This window comes from Excalfactoria chinensis, chromosome 16 (genome assembly GCF_039878825.1).
Source record: "Excalfactoria chinensis isolate bCotChi1 chromosome 16, bCotChi1.hap2, whole genome shotgun sequence".
NCBI classification, from domain to species: Eukaryota; Metazoa; Chordata; class Aves; order Galliformes; family Phasianidae; genus Excalfactoria; species Excalfactoria chinensis.
The window spans coordinates 6189348-6209392 of NC_092840.1; the positions used below are offsets into that span (position 1 = coordinate 6189348).

The 20045-nt window shown below is 45.5% G+C and overlaps 1 protein-coding gene across 2 annotated transcripts; it reads right to left on the reverse strand.

Moving 5' to 3' along the window:
- Positions 1–28: 28 nt before the first annotated feature.
- Positions 29–19254, reverse strand: MAPKAPK5 (MAPK activated protein kinase 5). 2 transcript variants are annotated; one of them, XM_072351167.1, is made up of 14 exons: positions 19089–19254; positions 15593–15666; positions 14417–14492; positions 14009–14106; positions 12929–13037; positions 10917–11006; positions 10296–10391; positions 9603–9683; positions 7264–7451; positions 4920–5040; positions 4648–4778; positions 3931–4046; positions 3493–3597; positions 29–2865 (listed from the first exon to the last, which is right to left on the reverse strand). In XM_072351167.1, exons 1-14 carry the CDS (start codon positions 19122–19124, stop codon positions 2771–2773), a joined length of 1416 nt encoding a protein of 471 aa, XP_072207268.1. In that variant the 5' UTR covers positions 19125–19254; the 3' UTR covers positions 29–2770. The 2 variants fall into 2 exon arrangements, with proteins under 2 accessions (XP_072207268.1, XP_072207266.1); XM_072351165.1 differs by having other exon boundaries at positions 3925–4046.
- Positions 19255–20045: the final 791 nt, after the last annotated feature.

Consider the following 20045-nt stretch of genomic DNA (forward strand, 5'->3'; position numbering starts at 1 on the left):
CCAAACAAAAGAGGCTGCTAATAATTTTAGTAAAATCATTTATATACACTGATGCGTAATATTTACAATATAATACTGATCAGAAATAAATGAACATGTTACAGGTAACACTGAAAAGGAGAAACGCAAACGTTTTCATACACAGGAGTTGAATGTGGCAGATGAGGACAGATTCAGGTTTCTAAAAGAAAAACGTGAAGGTTTGACAGAGAAACTTTAACATGTTGCTATTTCCAATCTTTCTCTAGTCAAGTTTTTCTAACCTCTTAATACATACACCTTAAATAATCAAGTCACAGGAGAAGTCAGATATACATAAAGTCTTGAAAAAGTCAAATGATTTATGAGACTTTTCTCTTAAATAAAATCCTAGGAAAACAAACCAACCAACCCAACAACGCAGCTTCCCCATTTCCTTTTAGTGTTTCTTACAAAGGATGCCATCTTTGTTCCCACGCAACCCTTCCATCTCAAGGTATTTACAATATTCACAGCCTGCTGTAAAGCAGCAGTAGGTTAAGCTCCTGGTAGTACAACACAGGCTGAAGCTATCTCTGCAGAGCATCAAACACCAGCTTGCTGTCTTTAGCACCAGATCAATCAGTCACAGAACAATCCTGTCCCAGTGTCCTACTCCTATCTATGCTCCCAAGCTGCTTGGAGCTGATCAGGCTGTGGCATAGCATAGCTACAAACTGATCCATGTTTCTGCATGGAAGTTCTGGCTCCCAAGAAAGTGCCAGAGCGTTTTCTTCCTTGGAGGGCAGGGTTGCAAAGTGCTTACGTGGGGAATTCTCTGTGTTCCTATTCCTGGTGATTTCCTTGTTGATTTATTTGCCATGCTTAGAAGTTCCCACGCAATGAGATACCTCTCAAATAAAAGACAGATTTCAAGTTATAAAGGCAATATCTTTACATTTCAAGATTGTGCGGATGTTGACATGATCTGGTATTTAGGACAAGGACAGAAATGCATACATGGCCTACAAACTTGCTGCTGCAAGATCCAGAAATGACAGATACTCATCTCCTGCCAATTCCCTGTCATTGATGCACGTCAGTACACAAATATTCCATGTAGTGTCAGAAGTATAATTCTGGCTTATGCCAAAACTCCCTGTTTCCATCAGAGAAAGTGATGGTTAACTTAGGGACTGTGGTTCTCACTCTGCAGTAAATCAGGCATTGGAAAACTGTCAGTGGGATTAAAAGAAAGCTGATAAGGTGCTGACGAAGAATGGGAAATGAAATATCTCCTTCATGTAGAAAAACTGAGTTACTGCTTACAAAATTGTATAGAAAGAGTCAGACAGTGGTTTGCCATCCAAGCTAAAGGTTACAAGGAAGTCTGTTATAGAAAAGAGACAAAAAAGGAGGCTGGACTGCCATAAGAGGAAACTGGGAGATCCATGGCTCACGTTTGTGAATGTAAACCCAAAATTAATGAGCTATGAAATATAACAATAATGTTCAAGAGTCGTTACTAATAGCCCTGAATTGGCACTTCAGTCTGCAGACCAAACTCATTCAATGTCTGCACGTGTTTGGTACCAAAATATCTCTATAAAAAGCCTTCGACCAGTCTCGAGAGAAAGAAAAGTGTCAGAAGGTAGAAAACTAGAAATATGTACAGAATCTTTTCATTTGTTTGTTTCATTTAAAATAAAATAACAAAAAAAAAAAGCAGCTTTTGGAGCCAATGTTCCAAACTTGTGTAAGAATCTGCCCTGGACAGCCTCGTAGTCTGGGCAGCATGAGGACGTGTGTCAAGGAGCAGCCCTGCATCTGTGGCTCCACCAGGAGGAGCTCGAAGGCCTCGAAGAGATGAGGAGCTTGGACTCCAGAGGGTGACACAAGAGAAGGATGGCTGTGGATTCACACAGCAGCACGAGGACCCTTGCCACAATGATCTCTATCAAACAAGAGGATAAGTCTGAAACAAAGTGTTGGACCTTCTAGAGAGGAAAGAATAGGATGGAACACGCACACAGCTTCTGCTCTGGAGAGGAAACAAATGGACCCCAGACTTACTGTTGTCTGTAGAAGATCCCACCAGGAAAATAAAAGCTTGTATGTAAGTAACTGGAACATTCTTTGATTCTGCTGTTGAAGAGTATGATAAAAAGAGGAGCCATATGCTGAACGGCCATTAGGCTATAAGGAAGTTCTGAGGAAGATGGGTTACAGGAGAAAGAAAGGCAGCTACTGATCAGAACTGAAAAACACAGCTAGCATATGGACTCAGGTGACCTTGGCAAGGCCAACCGTGGCTCTGGGGTCACGTAGCAGAACAGAAGGCTATTCTGTTGCTTCTACATAAAGACTCAGAATTTAGGTGCAAAGGGTAGCTATGAAGTCTATTTCACAGCACTTGCTTTCAAGTACTTACTGAGCAGGGTGTTGAGAAACTGGCTTTTTCATATATATAGTCACTGCAGCTGGCTGTATGTATAGCAGATGGAAGGCAGCTTCTGCAATTGGTTATTAAGAAAAAGAATGGTTTTTAACAATAGAATTTGCCCCATCTGGGGGACTTACGATTAACAGTACGTAAGTGATCATATATACCTCAAGGAACTGAGTTTTAAAAAAATATTACAGTACCAATGATTTGGTTTTTTTTTGTATCTACAACTATACAGCATCTTCAAGCAGTATGGAAATTTAATGAAATAATTATGATTTATTAATTTACATAAAAATACTTTTTACAGTTAAAGAATAACTCTTAAATGGTAAAAAATAAAATAATAAGATTAAGAAGCTCCAGCTATTGAGAGTCATGGGAGTTTGTCTGCTCTTCAATAACTTGTTTTACTATTTCTGCCAGTTTTAGTCGATCCACTTTGTCTGTAAATCCTCTGCCTGAAAGGAGAAGAACAGGTAGTCAGCAGGCGTTGACAAGGAGGAAAGCCATTACTGCAGGCATCCTACCCTGGCTGGAGACAAAACACACTTAGGACAGCATCTGCAGGGCCATCAAAATGAGTTCAGATCTCTGGCTCCTCTTAAAACAAAAATACATTAAGGAAGAGGCATGGCCAGGCCTTGTGAACCTGGCTGACACTACGCTCTGTTTTGTCACGGAGCCATCGGAATGGTCCCAAAAGCAGCTGGCCCAGTTTAATTCCATTTCCTCCCTAAATTGAGCAGAAGAGATGTTATGCTGACAGAGATAAGGGCAGGAGCCTCCAACAGAACGAGGGTAACGAGCAGCTGGAAGGAAACCAGCTGAAGCAGCTTCTAATGCAAAGATCTATCTGTGCTAAGTTGCTAAACAACCCGGTGCCTTTAAAAGCTCTACGCTGAACCTCAAACAGGAATTTTAAAGCAGAACTTCAAGCCTGTTTTCTAAAGCATCCACACTGGAGAAGGGCTGTAACCTACAGCAGGCCCAGCACAAACTCCAATTTGTTTTCATTTCCATGTAATAAAGTTTCTTCTCCCACCCATTCACCAACATTAGCACCATTCTCCAGGGAAGTCCCTCACCGTTCCAGCTGAAGCTCTGAAGAGTGTCTCGCAGCAACTTACACTCCCGATTGTACTTCCATGCCTCCTGCATCACTTCATTCAGCTTCTCATCCTCATTCTCTCCTGTTCAGGAGAACAAAGATCAACAGCAGCTTTGTCAGTCTGCCTTCAAGCAACATCCAGCGCTTAGTAAACATTATGTTCAGTTATTCCCCCTTGCCTCATGCAAACTAAGAAACTGGCCTGAAGGCAAATGCTTCTGTTTGGAAGTTAATTTTAACAGCTCCACATGTTGCTGCTGACACTATGCATGCACTGCAGTCCACAGAAACATCCCCTCAAGACAGACTGGGACTGAGGGTCAGTACTGACACGGACTAATCCTGAGGCACAGGAAAAGAAATCAATGCCTGCTGTGTTTAAGAATGGAACATTCTTAAAAGTGGCAACCTTTACCAGCCTGTGGTAGAATGCACTGAGCAATCACATCTCTGAGCTTTTCCAGAGCCACATTGGAATCATTACTTCCATTCTCTGGGTCGTGGATGTAAACGCCATCCTTTGGTTTAGTGCTGCAAAAGAACAGGGAAGGAACAATTACAATTTGAATGCAACTCATGTCTGCTACTGGTTGCATAACTGTACCAGCAGAGCACTCTCTTTCACTGTCTGGAAAGCTGTGAAAAGGAGCCAAATTTAGCATTAATTATTACAACGTGCTGCATTACGAGACCATTTTAAAGGAAGAAAATGAAGAAAAATAAACGTTAATTTGAATTAATTGAAGGGTAATCCCAAAATCGATCATTCTGTTTTTCAAACAGGTAACCTGAACAAAGAGAGGCTACCTGACTTTTTTTTTGGTAAATAAATGTTAAAAAATATTGCAATTCTTTCTCCTGTGTTGCCTTCCCAACATCTGACTCATCTTCTCACAATGGATCTGCTCCACTGTAATACAATAACTCTTCCATCTCCTTCCTCACTGCCCTATCTTGGAAGAGGCACCATATCACGCAAGTATGACTTGCTCCAACCATCCACTTCTGCACAAAGAACATTTCAACCAAATCAGAAATTCAGGAGTATGGTTACAACTGAATGAACCCGTAACATGTTGAAAGTCACAGCTGCCCATGCTCTCATCTTTCAAAAACAGCTTTAGAGAGTTACCCCAGCAATTTCCTTTTGCGCAGGATAGGGTTGTTGACGGAGTGAAGGGGTTTGAGACTGACTTTGAGGTCTTGGATTCTCATGTTTGCAAGCTGTTCTGCATGAGCCTGTTGTATCCCTGCAACCATTGCCTGGAATGAAAAGAATTATGCTGTGTGAATTAATGGACGATGCTAGCTATGGATGCAATGTGACAGACAACCCTCACACTGCCCAGGAGCTAGCCAGCTCCTCTGTGCATCATTCTTGATAAAACAAAACGTTGTTTAAACCTTGTCCATCATCAGCTGGGCAGAGGGTAGGATGTTATCCAGTGCCTCGGTGGAGTTGAGCCAGGGATGGTCCAGCACACCTTCAATGGTCAGTCGCTCCTCCGGTTTGACCTTCAGCAACCTGGGAGAGGAATCCATCAGTCCATAAAGAGGTCCTTGGGGACGCACAGCTCTGTGAGATCAGAGCACTTAGCAATCTCTAAACACTAAAGAGACCAAAAAAAAAGAAACCATTCCTAATAAACCAAACCCTTCAGCTGACCTCAAGGCAGCCCAGACTTTCCATCAGCCTCACTGAGCCTTGCTGCAGTGATATTTTAACGCAGTCACAGCTCATTCAGTCATAATCCGCAATTCAGCGTAAAGGAAGGCACCGAAGGCCATTTTGGTAATACCTGTGTTCAGCTGAACTCTATATTCACATCCTCCCACATGGGAAATTATCTTCCAGACAAGCTGGAAATGATCCAGACCTACGCACCATAGAAACGCATGTCTAAAGCTCATCTGCACAACAGCCTTTATGCAGACCAAGGACTCTGCGCATAGTAAAGCGAGGCAAAGCTTCAGAGCTCAAAACCTGTTTTCTGAATTAACCTCTTTCACTCGGCAACCCCCTTTGCTTTTTTTCCCCCCTCTGTAAAAGCCTCAAATAATGGATGCTTTGGCAAGCTACAGCGACTCAAGAGTGAAAAGGAACATTATTCTGAAATCTCTGAAAAGCCCTCGGAATTAAATGTTACTGGAAAGACACCCTGGAAAGAGATTATGCAGATAAACTCACGTTCCCATGATAATCACTACTGCTTCATAGAAAATTAACACTCCACACAGAGCGCTGACAAGTATTCCAAATGTTTAAATTAGGAACAGAACGAGTTGATCAGTTTGTCACACTTTCTCAGACAATACACCAGATCAGCTTCCCGGCTGCAGAGCAGAACTGTTTAATGTACCAAGAAAGTGGAAATCACTTTTGCAGAACGTTAGCGAGACCACAGGCTGGCTCGTAACATTTCACTTGCAAGGCCGTACTGTCAAACAGGCTGTCAGATCGGTGTTAATCCAAGTCACACGCCTTCCTTTTCCATCAGTTTTCAATGTCCTCATCTATACTCAAGCAGTCCCTGCTTGCAAAGCTTGGGGTCAGAAATCAATTTGGCACGCTTGAAGGGAAACGGCCTCCTGAATGCAAAATAGGAGCTCCAGAAGCAAGCCTTTGTGTGAATAGCATGAATGCAAATAAAATGTAAACTCCTCCTAAGTTATATAAATTCTAAATGTACTCCTGCACTGTAAGTTCAAATTCAGACTCTTTGGCCAGAAAGGACAGACCGGAAAGTGAGTCCTAATAACATTACTCAGAGCACTGAGAGAAATGAACTGAATCCAAGCAACAGCGCTCCATGAGTTTCATGGCCATTTTAAAACACAATGAAACCTTCTGACTGTTGACCTCGGTTTAAACAGAATTTTCACTGCAACATAATCTGCACTTTATCTGCTGAAAGATTTGGGCTCTCCTGTGCTGCTACAAACAGGACTCAGCAGCCCTTCCAAACTATGCTATGTCTGTGGAGGTTTTACACTGCATCACAAAAGACAGCAACAGTTTAAAACTGTATAAAGGATTGATTTCTTTTTCCTCTATTGCTTTTATTCTTCCAGTTCCTCTGGTGATACAAAGGCAAGAAGTCACTCTTCCTTTTAAAAATAATTAAGTGAGGCCAGCACATAATCAGTGTTACATTTGTGCTTTCAGATAGGACCACTGGATCACGACATTTGAAATACTTCAAATGAGAGATGTGCACTGCAGGAAAATAAGATCCCAAGCAGCATTTGGAACAAAATACCCACAGAAAACCTCATCTCATAGTCTGACACCTTGTGACAGACCTTAACCTCCCTTCAGACTCCTTTGAAACTGCATATTAGCTCACGGGGCGCTGATGGGGAGAGCTACTGATGGACTCAGCTGGCCACTTCCTATGAGCCACCCAGCTGCCCTTTGGTTTTACAGGAGTTTGGACGTTGTCACAGGAGATGTACAACTGGAAAGTGCCCGCAGGCATGCAGTCAGTTACAAAATAAAAGCACAACGCACTTTAGCAACTTGGAGGTCATCAGAAATTGTACACAGAGAGCAAAGAAAAGGGGGGAGGGGGAACATTTACCAAACTTCTTTTGTGCTGAACACAGGAATTTTTTCAGCTGTACGTGCTGCAGACAATTCGCCCCACCGCTGGAAAAAGAATCCCTTTGTGACAAGGCACTGTCAAGTGATTTTCCCATTTCTCAGTATAAGCACAAAGCAACACAACATTTTCCTCAGCTGACTCACTTTCGCACAATGTCTTTCGCCATTTCTGAGATCTGGCTCCATTCTTCCTCTGGAAATTCAAAGCTTCCTGTCATGATCTTTTTCCTCATATCCTTTGGAATTGTCCGACTGTGGTGTTTGGAGTAAAATGGAGGGTATCCACACAGCATCACGTAAATAATGACACCCAGGGACCACAAGTCACAGCTCTGAAAGCAAGGAAACGATCACTTTGGGGTGTGATTTGCAGCAAGTGGCAGTGCACCTATGTGAAATGTTCTACCTGATTCCCTATGGACACAGAAGCACAGCTTCAGAAACAAAGAACATCTGAGCATCCTCGTGGGTTTGTTCTTCCTCTCTTATAAGGTCACGATTCCATCAGAAACATTTCCTAAGTATTTTGCTCCCTTTTAGCTGCTGGTTGTTGTATTCTTTCCTTCAAGAGGATAATACCTGCTCGCTATTTTCTCCCTGCTCGTTTGGTTTAAAAGTGTATTTGAAATAATCTTTCTGATAAATATGCAAGCACAAGGTAACTCCATGCTGCCAAGCTCAACTCTTCCAGCACTTGAGCCATCTTGTTTACAGAACGTGCTCCTGTGACTCTGTGCTGGGCAATGGCAACCTGCATGGAAACTGCAGTGCGTCAGAGGCTGGAACGAGCTGTGTATTCATTACCTCTCAGGATAGCTGAACCCTTGGCTCTGAATGTCAGAACAGAAATCAGAATATCATTCAGGCATCTTTAAAGAATGTGATACTACAGGGGGGAAAAAAAAGACAATCTGGATATCCGTGTGTTCACAACCACTCTGAAGAAGGGATCATAACTGCCCAGGCTTTGACTGAGGCACATCCTTAGGGATGCAGCTCTGGTACCACTCAGTGCAGGCTGGGGTTGAAAGGCTCTGCGTTGGTCACCCAACCTGCAATATTTCTTTCCTGCATAGGTGCAGGTGGCTGTGGAAAGCTACTCTAAGGGCAGATTTAGGGAGCTGAGGGGCTGGGGAGGTTCTGCAATCAGTTCCAAAGCCAGAAGCCTGTGCAGCTGCTCAGCACCATACTGTCCCTGTGGACAGATGCTGCACCTCTGGTTGTGGAGCCACATGGACAAACTTGGCAAACATGAAGCCCCAGCTCCCAAGGCTGGTTTCTGACTGGATCATCACTGACCCAGAAAGGGGTTTTCAAAGGTGTGACTGTTTCCTACCAGAGGGAGCACACCTGGTTCAGCTCTTACTGGTCATTAAACCGCAGCCTTCGTTTCTGGCCACAGAGACACCCCACAGAGGTATTTGTGTCAGTCAAACGGATCTAGAAGTCTTAATTTCTATTTAGCCACGAGCTTTTTACTGTTTTTCCAGTGACTAGAGATACTTTCTAATGACACCAATAGGACCATAGGTATGCAAGTAGGAAATAGGTGTCTAAATCTAAATTCTTTCTGGATATGGTCCTGAGATTTTATTTTTCAATAGTCAGCCTCCTCTACTATGACCAACACACACATCTGATCCAATGCACACACAGCTTAACAAAAACACTCAGGAAATCACTGATGTGTTTTTTCCTCCCATTTACATCTGTGGGATGGAGCTGCTGATCATGAGGGTGAATCACAGGCCTTTCTGTCAGGCTCTGACTTGCAGTGGAAGGACGAGGTACCTGGGAGTTTAGCACAGTCTATTTGGGGAAACCAGGCCTATGCCAGAAGTTGCTTTTGCAGTGAGTCACACTTGGCAAGGTAAGGATGAGGCTATTCCTTTCTAGTCAGTGCCACCATGACTGAAAGCAGTTCAGAGTGACCAAGTAGTACTTTTTAAATGAAACACATGCAAGCCCTTTAGCACGTCACTCCTAACCTGACTGAGACAGACAGCTGCCTGCACAGATCATTATTTGTATCGGATCTCCCAGTAAACTGAATGAAGCCTGGGCTGGCCCTAGCACATGTAAGGAGAGAAATACCAATGTAGATGTGAACACTCTATTCCTTCCTTCAGAATGGCTGAATAAGCCACACAGCCCCAAAGATATTATCTCCTTATAGCTGAAGATACACACATATACCACAAAGCAAGCAACGTGATGTTTCCCTCCGGTTCCCTGCAGATCCTGCTTTTAGCTCAGTGTGAGATGTCTACCTAGTTAGATGTATGGCTGTCACAGGCACCTGAACAACTTTATTGCTCCTGGCCACGAGCGTGTGAAATTTAGGGACAATAAAGTTTATTGTCTGAGGTGACAAACTGCACTTTGTGTACAGCATCCGAATCTGTGGAGGGGAAAAAAGAGCCTAACGAAATGCTTTGAAGACACTGACATGACACTGACATGCAGGCTGTCTCACAGCTTACCTTGTTATACGTGTAAGGTGTTGGAGAGGTGGGGATAATCCCAGATTTTTCTTTCTGATGCCGCCTTTGTGCCTCCAATACCTGTTGCAGTAAGAGGAGAAGATTGCAAAATGCACACAACTTACAGACACCACAAACAATGATGCCCATGCCAAAGATGTTGGATCCTTTTCTATTGGTGGCCTTATTACAGCTCCTGAACACTCTGTCAGGCTCAGCATGTTTCGACATGGGAAAATTCAGCTAAGTGGGTAAAGTAGCACTACAAAAACCAGCCTGTCTGTAACTATAAATTATCTCTCAGTGTATAATGACAAGGAGGCCAAGTCAAAGTCAATTGGTAAACCTCTGACACTGCCCTCCTCAGAAGCAATTGCCTTTACAGAACCTGATTGTTTCTGCACAGTCATTTGGAATGTAATCTTGTATGAGCCTGAGCTACAGGGATTTGAGAAACAGGGGCTTTTCCAAACCAACCACACAATATGGGAAACATGCATCATGATCCCCTATTCTGATCAGTGTCCCACTGTAGCACTCAGTCTTGAAAGGTTGCTCCTAAACATTTACTCAAGACTCCTCCATGCAGAAGCTTTTAATAAGACGTCAAGTGCTTTTTAAATTAGACTATTTTGAAGGCACAAGCAAAAGGTCATTATCCCCCTATAGCTTAAAACAGTAATAGTTTGTTACCTGAGGTGCTACGTAATATGGAGTGAACTGTGGTGTCATCAAGTCACCTTGGTCTACTTTGGCAAACCCAAAGTCACACAATTTAACAGGTGCATCCTAAAACGAGACGTTGCATTACAAAATCAGCTTTTCTACTACACCCTTAGTGCTTCCTACTCATCTCACCTTTACCCCATGTATTCCTCTTTTATATTTATACAGCTATCATCCCACAAAGCAGATAAAAGATGACAAACCAATCTTTGCAACAACCACCTTTGTTCTCTTGGGCACTCCGGGTCAAAGCAGTTGCCTTCTCTGCTTTGGAAAGAGCCAAAAGAGGTCACTGCATGTGCAGGTTATGGGCAAGAGAAGGAAGAAACAAGTGGCATGGTATGCATGCTTTAGTCAAAGCAGCTGCATTGCATATATAAAAGATTCTAATGACAGGAGGTGCAGAGAGGATTTTCCCCATGACCACACAGGAGTATGGAAACACAAAAAGCCAAAAGTCATTCCTTTTTGTCACCAAAATATTTCACTGATATCAGTTTACACTTTTAAACTACTCTGAAAATCACCACGGAGCCATTTTTACAGAATTCAGCAGCAAAAAAAAACAGTGCTGAGTTTTAACCTTACCAAAGAGTTATCCTTGAAGAGGAGATTCTCGGGCTTGAGGTCTCTATGTGCAATGTTTAGTGAGTGGCAATGCTGCAAAGCCAAAGCTATCTGAAAAAGGGCACAACAAATCAGCTGCAGTTATTCTTCCTTCAGCCTGGAGAGTTAGTGTAGCTTTAAAAAGGACATTGCCAACATAGCCTAGGCCCCAACCTTTTCAATTCTGCTTGTGTACAGCTCTGAGGGAAGACAACTCGCTGTACAGAGCAACAGTGCAGTAAAGCATGAAGACAAGGAGATGAAACCCACTAAGCTCTTCAGTTTGCATTTCACTCAAAGCAAACAAAATAAAAGCTAAGTTGTAGTGGGCTTCCCACCCCTTTTTGTTTGACTGCCTCTGGGCATTATTACACCTCCCAGAAGTGAAATGGGTCATGACAGTGTCCTTTTATACGCTGTTCTAGCCCTTAGGTGACTGAACTTGCTTGCATGCTCTCCAGCAATTACATAAGTCAAACACGAGTTCTTGCCTCACTATTTCAGCAACATATTTTACTGCATTTGTTACCAACTTAACAGTTATCACTCAGGCAGCTTCATTCTTTAGTTCTTGAAGGTGCTGCTTGCAATCTATTCATTTCACATAGCATTACACAGAAACGTATTACTTGATTCTTTCAAAGGCAACTTCTTATGCTGCTGTGGTTTACGAAGCTGCAACCTTATCATGACAGCTCTACAGACTGTACATCCTCATTTGCAAGTGTTCCTCCTTTAGGATCATACCCATAAGCAACACTTTGGGTGAAGTGCTGAGTCCTTAAAAGACTGCAAATTACTGTGACAGAAGAAGTTCAGTGTTAACTTAGCTCAGAAACAAATAGACTGAGTATTCTCAGATGCAGTGAGGTAGCTTTGTGACAAGGTTTTGGCTATTACTGGGTACAAGGAATTAAGATCTGTTCCAAGGCATGAAACAGAATATTAAGATGAAATTATTCAGCCCTCTTTTTTTTTTGTGCCTCAGTACCAAAAGCATCATCTCCCCAGCAGAGGGGGAAAGGGGCGATCAGGAACTGGGTATATTCATAAACAATGGTGTCAATTTACACCAAATGCTGTATAATCTCATCTCACATTCTGTTTCCTTTATCCCCTACATGGAATAAAGCTTTTTGGCTCAGTGCCACAAGTCATCCAATAGCTTGGGCTTAAAGGAACAAACCCTCCTGAACTGAGAACTGACACTAGGGCTCCCCACACTGAATCCCACTGAGACCCTTCTGCTTTGTCATCCTGCCTACTCCAGCTGGATGAGTTAGTCACAGCAGATGCACTGCTAAGCCACAAATAGCCCATGGACACTAAAATGTCTAGTAATAAATATCGAGCCTCTAAAATCACAACATTCAAGAATGAGTCGCCTAGAGAAATGGAGAGGGAAGGACAAAATCAGAACAAACAGCACAGAAAACATGAGCTATAGTTGGACAATCCTCTTGGGTTCTTCCACAAAACCAAACACAGAACTCGGGTGGAAAACCACTGATGCAGGACACGAATCATTGTCTGCCACCCCATTTAAGAGCTGAAAGAAACTCTAAGTCTATGATGCAGCAAAGAATGATTCTCAAACTGGAGTTCAGGAGTAAGCATTGTCTGGTGAGAGCCTGTGGACTGCGAGATGGAACGCTGTCAGGGCAATAGAGAGGCATACAGAGAAAGACTGTGCAGGAAAGAGTTCTCATTAGTGAAGTCCTGTAAACCACGTTAGGAAAACCACTGCTAAGGATGGCAGACAATAGGGTCCCAACACGGCAGAACTAGCCCACACCTTCAAATTCTTTCCTTCTATCGAAACTTAAGCATTGTCAGATTATAACAAAGCAGGCAATGATCGCTGGATCAGAACTGAGGATTATTTTAGCTTCTTTTTCCCACCTCCCCAACCACCCCCCCAAAAAAAAAAGAAAATGTTAAATCATTTCGCCATTAGCATTCATGGATTTGCTCATACATGGGTGTTAACTTGCCTGCTTTGTTACTTGGCTTGCTTGCTTCTCAGTAAAGTGCCGGTGCTGGCTGATTCTGTGAAATAGCTCTCCCCCTTCCATCATCTCCATTACAATTAGGAGCCGAGCCCTGTTCAAAAGCATTTTATTACATTCAAATTTATCAAAAAGAAGAACAGAATTGCTAAGCTAATAATGCATACTTCATATCTACAGATGCAGGCCAAAAAATAGAGACATGCTCGCTTCTTTCTACAGTTCCAAGCCATTGTTTCAGCGATTCTGTCTTTGTACATAACCTGCAAATCTTCTGGCTCCCAGCACACCTGTCTTGCTGATTGCCAGCCAGGAGCCCCAGGTTTGTTCTTCATGCTGGGACCCCAACTCCAGCTGGAACAAACCCCATGGACACGGGCACGGGTGCATTCAGACAGATGCACACATGCTGTACCCACACCTTCCACCAGCTTGGGTCTGGCAGCTGTTGAGATGCGTTAATGTGCAGCTCCACCTCCAAAGAGTAAGAATGCAGGCAGAGTGCCTGAAACTGAGCTGGCTTAGAGCACACCTACACCTGTCTGCCCCAGTCCTTGCCTGCATGCTGGAGATGTTTGTGCCATGGGAGAAGCAGGAGGTCGAGGGTCATCTTTAATGCTTTGGAGTCTGAATTCTCTGCTGCACCTCCTGATTTTAATTTACAGTTTTACTGCCGTAATTGCAAAGGACAAAGTATAGAAATCAAGGAGATGAGGACTGGCACAGCCTCAAGAAATCGACTTCTAGTTCTTCTATATTTTATCCTGCCAGCCAATGCAGGTGTCACAGACTGAACCAGTGCAAAACCTCAGAAATGAAGATGTGCTCAAAGCCAATACTGAAGGATTCAAGCTTATTTAAATATGCAAAGACCTGGGCATCAGGAATAGGAAAAAGTAAATGCTGTTCAGCCTCAAGTACAGAAATCATGTTTGGAACCCTCAATGAGTGTTCATTGTGGCCACACTGTGATTGGAGGGAGAAAAAAAGCAAGCAAACTCCACTATACCTTGATCTAAATATGGAAAGCAAGCTGTGGGAATGAGACACGCTGTGCAGTCTTACCTTGGGCTGGATTCATGTGGGAACTGCACACTGTTAGCATAAACTTCAATAATTTGAACAATATTCGGATGTGTTGCACACATCATGTGCAGACGTACCTTAAAGAGAAGGGAAGAAATGTCACTGTATGCAGTGATGTGCATCCGAGCGGCTCTGATCATCTTACACTGCATGGGGCAGAGCTCTGAATATTCCTCTTGTACACATACAGCTGACACAGAACACCCAAGGCTGGGAAGCCCCAGTGTCCCCCACCCCCATGCTCCAGGAACAAGCCTGGAAGACCATACACAAGAAATCCTGCACTGTAAGACCTGCAGAATGCAGATATTAAACTGCTGCAGCAACTCCCCAAAAGGGAGAGCCTTTGTGGTGTGTCAGATGGCAGAGAATGAATAAAAACTGTACCTCATTTCTAGCTTTTGGACGATCAAGAAGGATTTTCAGTGCAAAGCGTTCTTGAGAGGATTTTTTCACGCAGACTCTGGTATTACAGCAACAAAATTATTTGGTCAGCAAGAACGTTAAAGAGACACTTCAAGCAAATTAAGGTGTAGTTACAAGGAATGCCCATAATATGGGATACACAGATCACCATCACCGTATCCCATCTGAAAGCCTCAGCTTTTGGCTTTCCACATCAACCAAACACCTTCTGCAGAAGCACCCGACACAAAGCTCTGCTTTCAGCAGTGCAGGAGGAGTGCTTTGGAGCTGCGGTAACAGCTGAATGCGTTCCTTCTATTCATCCCCAAGAGCCACTTGTGATGAAAAAACCCAAAGCACGCAGAGACAGCCTGAGCATCTCCCACAGAGGATGGTGTCTGCAATAAATCAAGTGTTTCTGCACGAACATCCCGATTTTGAAGGGCCACCAGCCGTGCTGCACACGCTTTTTCTCTCTTCCCCCCCATTTAATATTAACAGTTGAACTACGTCAGAGGGCAGGGCCCTATGAACAGGCAGCAAAAAAGCATCGAGAACAAAGGGATATTTTAATAAAGATCGGAGGCAGCGACAGAAAATGGACGAGAAACCAATTGCTTGAACAGAAAGATAAATGGTGGCTGGGGACAACAGCCCACCAGGCTCTCATGCATTTGTGCACAGACGCCAGAAAACAAGTTCCTGCTCCCAAAGGGGAGCACACTTTGTTTCCAGCTCCTGCAGTGGTCACAAAGCCACACGAAGCCCAGTGCTGGGTGCACGCTCTGCTGGGCCTCGTGTGAGGAGCTGATAAAGCAGCTGGTAAAGCAGCACACGGTGCTGTTGGCCCCAGCATTGACACTGGGATGGGAGCAGCAAGGTGGGACAGCAGGAGGACATTAGTGCCTGAGCTGCACTTCCCAGTGCCACCAGGTCACAGCTGATCCCTGGGGCTGCTTGCTGGCAACAGTGAGCAGGATTTTTACTTCCAGCACACCCAGCAACAGACGATCCCCTGCTCACACATCAGCTATGAGCACAGAGATATTTATTAGCTCCTTCAACACCGCCATGCCTTCTGCTCCTCGCACACTTAAAATACATACTCACTTCTGCACAGCTGAGATTACGTGCAGATCCACAGGTGCGTTGCCTTACCTAACAGGGCCACTGATCCCAGCTCCCAGCTTCTGAGTCCAGTTAATGTTGTACTCCTCTAAAATGGAGGTTTCCTATTCCGGAAGGAGTGGGGGGAGGGGAAAGAGCAAAAAAACAAACAAGAACAACAACAAAAACCACCAGAATTATTACAGCCCTTCCCAAACATCCAGCTCAGCAGCTGATCTGCAGATAGCAGGGCACAGACGGAGCCTGTTCTGCAGTTCTGCTTCACCTAGGAAAATTAAACCTAAGTGCAAACACTCGCAGAATAGAGCTCAGCAGAAGGTGATTTCTGTGCTGCTGAGGCTGCTCCCCCTGGCATTCTGAAGCAGGATTATTGAGAGCAGCAAATGGGATCTTGCTGCTCTAACACAGAACGCATACAAAGGATATTTCTCCCACCCCCAGCCCTTAAATCCAGCTTTCTTCCTACAAATGATCAATTGCAAAGGCCCAGTTACAGCATTATCACATCCTTCTTGGTCATACAGTGTAATGGAAAATACTCTTCTGTTTTCTTCAGGTTTGCAAACCTTTGGTATCATTATACAGCAAATTAACTGCTGCGTGACTCGTTTTAGCTTGTCTGAGAGTGAACCAAGCTCGTGTTTATAATCCTTTTGTCCAAATCCATACAACCAGGGCAGGGGTTTGTTATGACACAGCCCGGGTGTGGCCACGTTTAAACATGTCCTAATGTTTGTGGGGTGCAGATGGGAGCACTGAAAAATGCAGACTGGGTGCAGAATGGTGTGTGCATGCTGGGGTCACAAATCACACACGTGCTCAGAATTGGTTCCCCAAAAGCTCTGCTTTCTTATCGACTCCAAGCAAAGGAGGTGGTAGCAGAAGCTGACTCCAGAGAGGCTTAAACAAGCAAGTAAATGCTTAGGATAATATTGAAGAGTCAACCACGCATGAAGTGACTTTTTTTGAGGGTGTCAGATTTTCTGCCTACATTAATTTTCATTCAAAACTTCAGCATCCACTCGTGGTACAAATGGAGGATGCGCTGCTGAAGGCACGGGCAGACCCACAGCTTGTGGCCCCACTGACCACACTGCAGCCAAACCTCAAGCCACATAGGTCAGAAACAAAGCCAGAGGAAAGCTGATCTTTAAGGCAAGAGCTGGAGGGGTTAGAGAGTGTAAAAGATAGAGATAAAGGGAAAAAGTAACCTGGAGTAGACATTGCATAGATCATAGATGACAGCTTGAAAGGAAAAAGTGAAAGGTAGTTTTTAAGTGGAGATTTCTGGTGGAGTTTTAAAATAAAGAGGGGGAAAAGGCAAAGCCCAGGAACACGGGATTACAGTGCTTTATTGTTTCCAAAGCAGACAACGCTTCTTTGTGCTTCTATCAATTAAACTAACACAAATTTCACTACCTCGTGAGAAGCACACGAGGGAAAAGCCAACTTCAGTTTCCTGCTGCTCAGACACAGAGAACCAAAGGCATCACAACGCAAGCAAAAGCACAATTTCAGAAGAACATTATTGAGTGAAACCCCATTTCAGCTGAGTTGGGAGAACAAGGCAGAGGAACGGGAATTGGACAGCGCATGATCTAAGAATCAGATGAAGTGAGAATAAGATCTGGTAGTTCTCAGCTCCCGAAGAACAAACTCAATGACTGCAGATCAGTATTTCTTCTTGCACATTCTGGGCATTCACTGTTGTTCTAAATAAAAACCCAACTATTTTTTTCCCCCTGCATTTTTATTTAGAGTCAAACCTTCATTCAAAAGCAGCTTCATAATTTAGAAAGAATAATCCAGTAATGAAGAAACACTCTTCACCATTTCCTACTGGTACAAAATGCGGTATTTGAGAACTTCACTGCTCCTTAATGTACAACGTTGCTTCCATCTCCTAGTACAGAAACAGAAGCTCCAGCAGCAAGCCAGTACAGAGCTGTAAATCAACACTGACTCATCCCATCCAAACAGAGTGAAATATTTGAAACACCCTGATAAAAATCTGCCCTCTGAAAATACCAACATCTATTTCAGCAGTGCTGCCCCAGGGCTGCCTGGGTGACCTGGTCCAGCAGGAACTGAAGGAACTGAGGGATCCGGGCTGAGATCAAGTGGTGGTAATACAACATGCTGAAGACTCTCTGCAGTCTCTTTGTGCAAAGTGTCATCTGTCACAGAGCCTGGATGGCTTCATAAATGCTTCCTTTAGTAAGATAAATGAATTCCAAAAGGATCTACCAAAAAACACCCCCTGTATTGAACCCTATAACTCCTCCATTACTTGCAGGATTTATCTCTACAAAGTTCACTGGGCTCTGACAGCGATAGGGCATGGAGTAATAGATTTAAACTGACAGAGGAGAGATTTAACTTTGACATTAGGAAGAAATTCTTCAGCATGAGGGCAGTGAGGCTCTGGCACAGGGAAGCTGTGGATGCCCCATTCCTCTAAGAGCCTGAGGCCAGGGTGGACCGAGTCCTGGGAACCTGGTATAGTGGGTGGCAATCAGCCCACAGCAGGGGGGTGGAACTACGTGATCTTTAAGGTCCTTTCCAACCCAAGCCATTCTTTGATTCATTCTATAAAAGAAGTATATATAAAATAATCAATGCAAGAGAAGTCCAACACAGTTCTTCACTGCTGAAGACCAGTTTGATTTGAAAGACACGGGTTTTGCATTTTGAACAAAACAAAATGGGAAGAATTCTGAGCCCAGAGTTCAGACAGCTCAGCCTGCAACATAACCACGAGCTCCAGCACCAAGGCTGATATATGCTGGCTCCCTGTTTTGTCGTCAGTGTTAGCACAGTGCAGCTGAAACAGCTATCCAGGAGACTTTCAAAACAGTATTTCATATAAAGACCTATATCAGAGCTGCTGTACGGGTGTAGGGACAGCACTGTGTCTGCTCCTGCCCCTCTCAGCTCAGAGGGAGAAGAGAGAAGAGAGCCCAGAGCTGTGGGTGCCCCATACCTGGAGGTGCCCGAGGCCATGGATGGACCCTGGGCAGCCTGAGCTGGGGGGCAGCAGCACACGGCAGGGGTGATGCTGGGGGGCATAAAGGTCTCTTCCAATTCAAACTGTTCTTTGATCCTTCCAGGCATTTTGCTGAGCTCTGCTCCACAGATTCTACTTTACAATGCAGGTTTTACTGGGCTCCTGCCTGTTGGTGTGAGTTCTGTGTTTTGAGGTGGTGGCTGCAGCAGAAGCTGCACAGTGTTCACATCACTCCCTGAACACACGGCGTTGTGCAGATAGCCCCGAATATCCTCTCAATTGCCTTCAGTGCGTCAAACACAACTTTTAAAGTGCCCGATTTCAGACTTTTCCCACCGGTTCCCCCGGTGCCTCCCGCCCAACCCCGGAGTTCGGCTCAGAGGAGCCGCCGGTGCTGCCCTCCCGGCTGTCCGCGATCCCTCCCAGCTAACCGAGGCCGATGACAGGAGCCGAAGCTCCGCCGGCACCGAGAAGCGGCCACCGGCGTGCAACGCGGGGATGCCGAGAGCCGCTCCGTACCTTGATCGCTTTATCCATCTCGGGATCCCCCGACATCCTCCCGCGGGGCTCCGGGAACCGCCGGCCCGTCCCCACCGCGGGCCCACCAAGGGCCGAGGGCCGGAGGAGCAGCGGGCACGGGGCCGCGCTAGGCGCCGGGCAGCCCCGGGGGAGCCTTTGTGGCCGAGCCGCAGCGCCTCATCCCCAGCCGGCCGGACCGGAGGGGGCCGGGAGAGCGCGGCGGGAAGGACAAGGCCGGGACCGACGCCGCCGCTCAGCCCCGGAGCCGCCGCCGCCGCCACCCGGGAGCCGCCGCCGCCCGGCAGCCAGACATCGCCGGCACTCCGAGCCGGGCAGCTCCGCCGGGCCGCGCAGCCCGCCGCGGAACTCTCGCTGCCGCCACAGTCGATGCGAAGGGCTGCTCCGAACCCACCGCTCGCTCTTGGATTCCACAGGAGAATTTTAGGATCCTCCGCCAAGGTGGCGCAGCGATTTACAGGCGGGCGGCGGACAGCCCTGGGAGCGCGACAGAGACTCGAAAGGCCCCGAGGGGCCTCCCAAGGATCGGGCGCCTCCTAGTGACGTCTACAGAGCGCAGCTCCTCAGGCTGCGGGGCGGAGTGAAGTCTCGCGAGGTGGAGTGAAGTCTCGCGAGGTGATGAGCGCGCGTCGTTGGCGCCTCCTGCTGAGGCGCGGGGTGAGGAGCGGGAGGGATGGAGCGCGAAGGAGGGGAACGGCGACAAGACATCGACCGAGTGATCGGATCTCCGCTTAGAGTGCGGCTACAGAACGCTCCGACAGAAGGTAGGGACAGCGTGACCGAGACAGGAGTGTTTATTGTCAGCAGGTACAACGCGAGAGCGAGGGGAGCTGAGGGTCAGCCCGTACCTCAGCTGTTCACCTCAGCTGTTCACCTCAGGTCCCCTCAGGCCGCACTGCAGAGCTACTATGAGCCTACAATGATTTGGGGCTGGGAACA

What these genes read in the sequence shown, in the direction of transcription:
- MAPKAPK5 (XM_072351165.1), bottom strand. Translation starts at nt 19,124, where the DNA reads ATGTCGGGGGATCCCGAGATGGATAAAGCGATCAAG. An exon ending in AGATGGATAAAGCGATCAAG is followed by an intron (nt 15,667 to 19,088) that starts GTACGGAGCGGC and finishes CTTCCGGAATAG; the next exon opens with GAAACCTCCATTTTAGAGGA. An exon ending in GCGAAAGACATTGTGCGAAA is followed by an intron (nt 5,041 to 7,263) that starts GTGAGTCAGCTG and finishes TTCCTCTCCCAG; the next exon opens with GTTGCTGAAGGTCAAACCGG.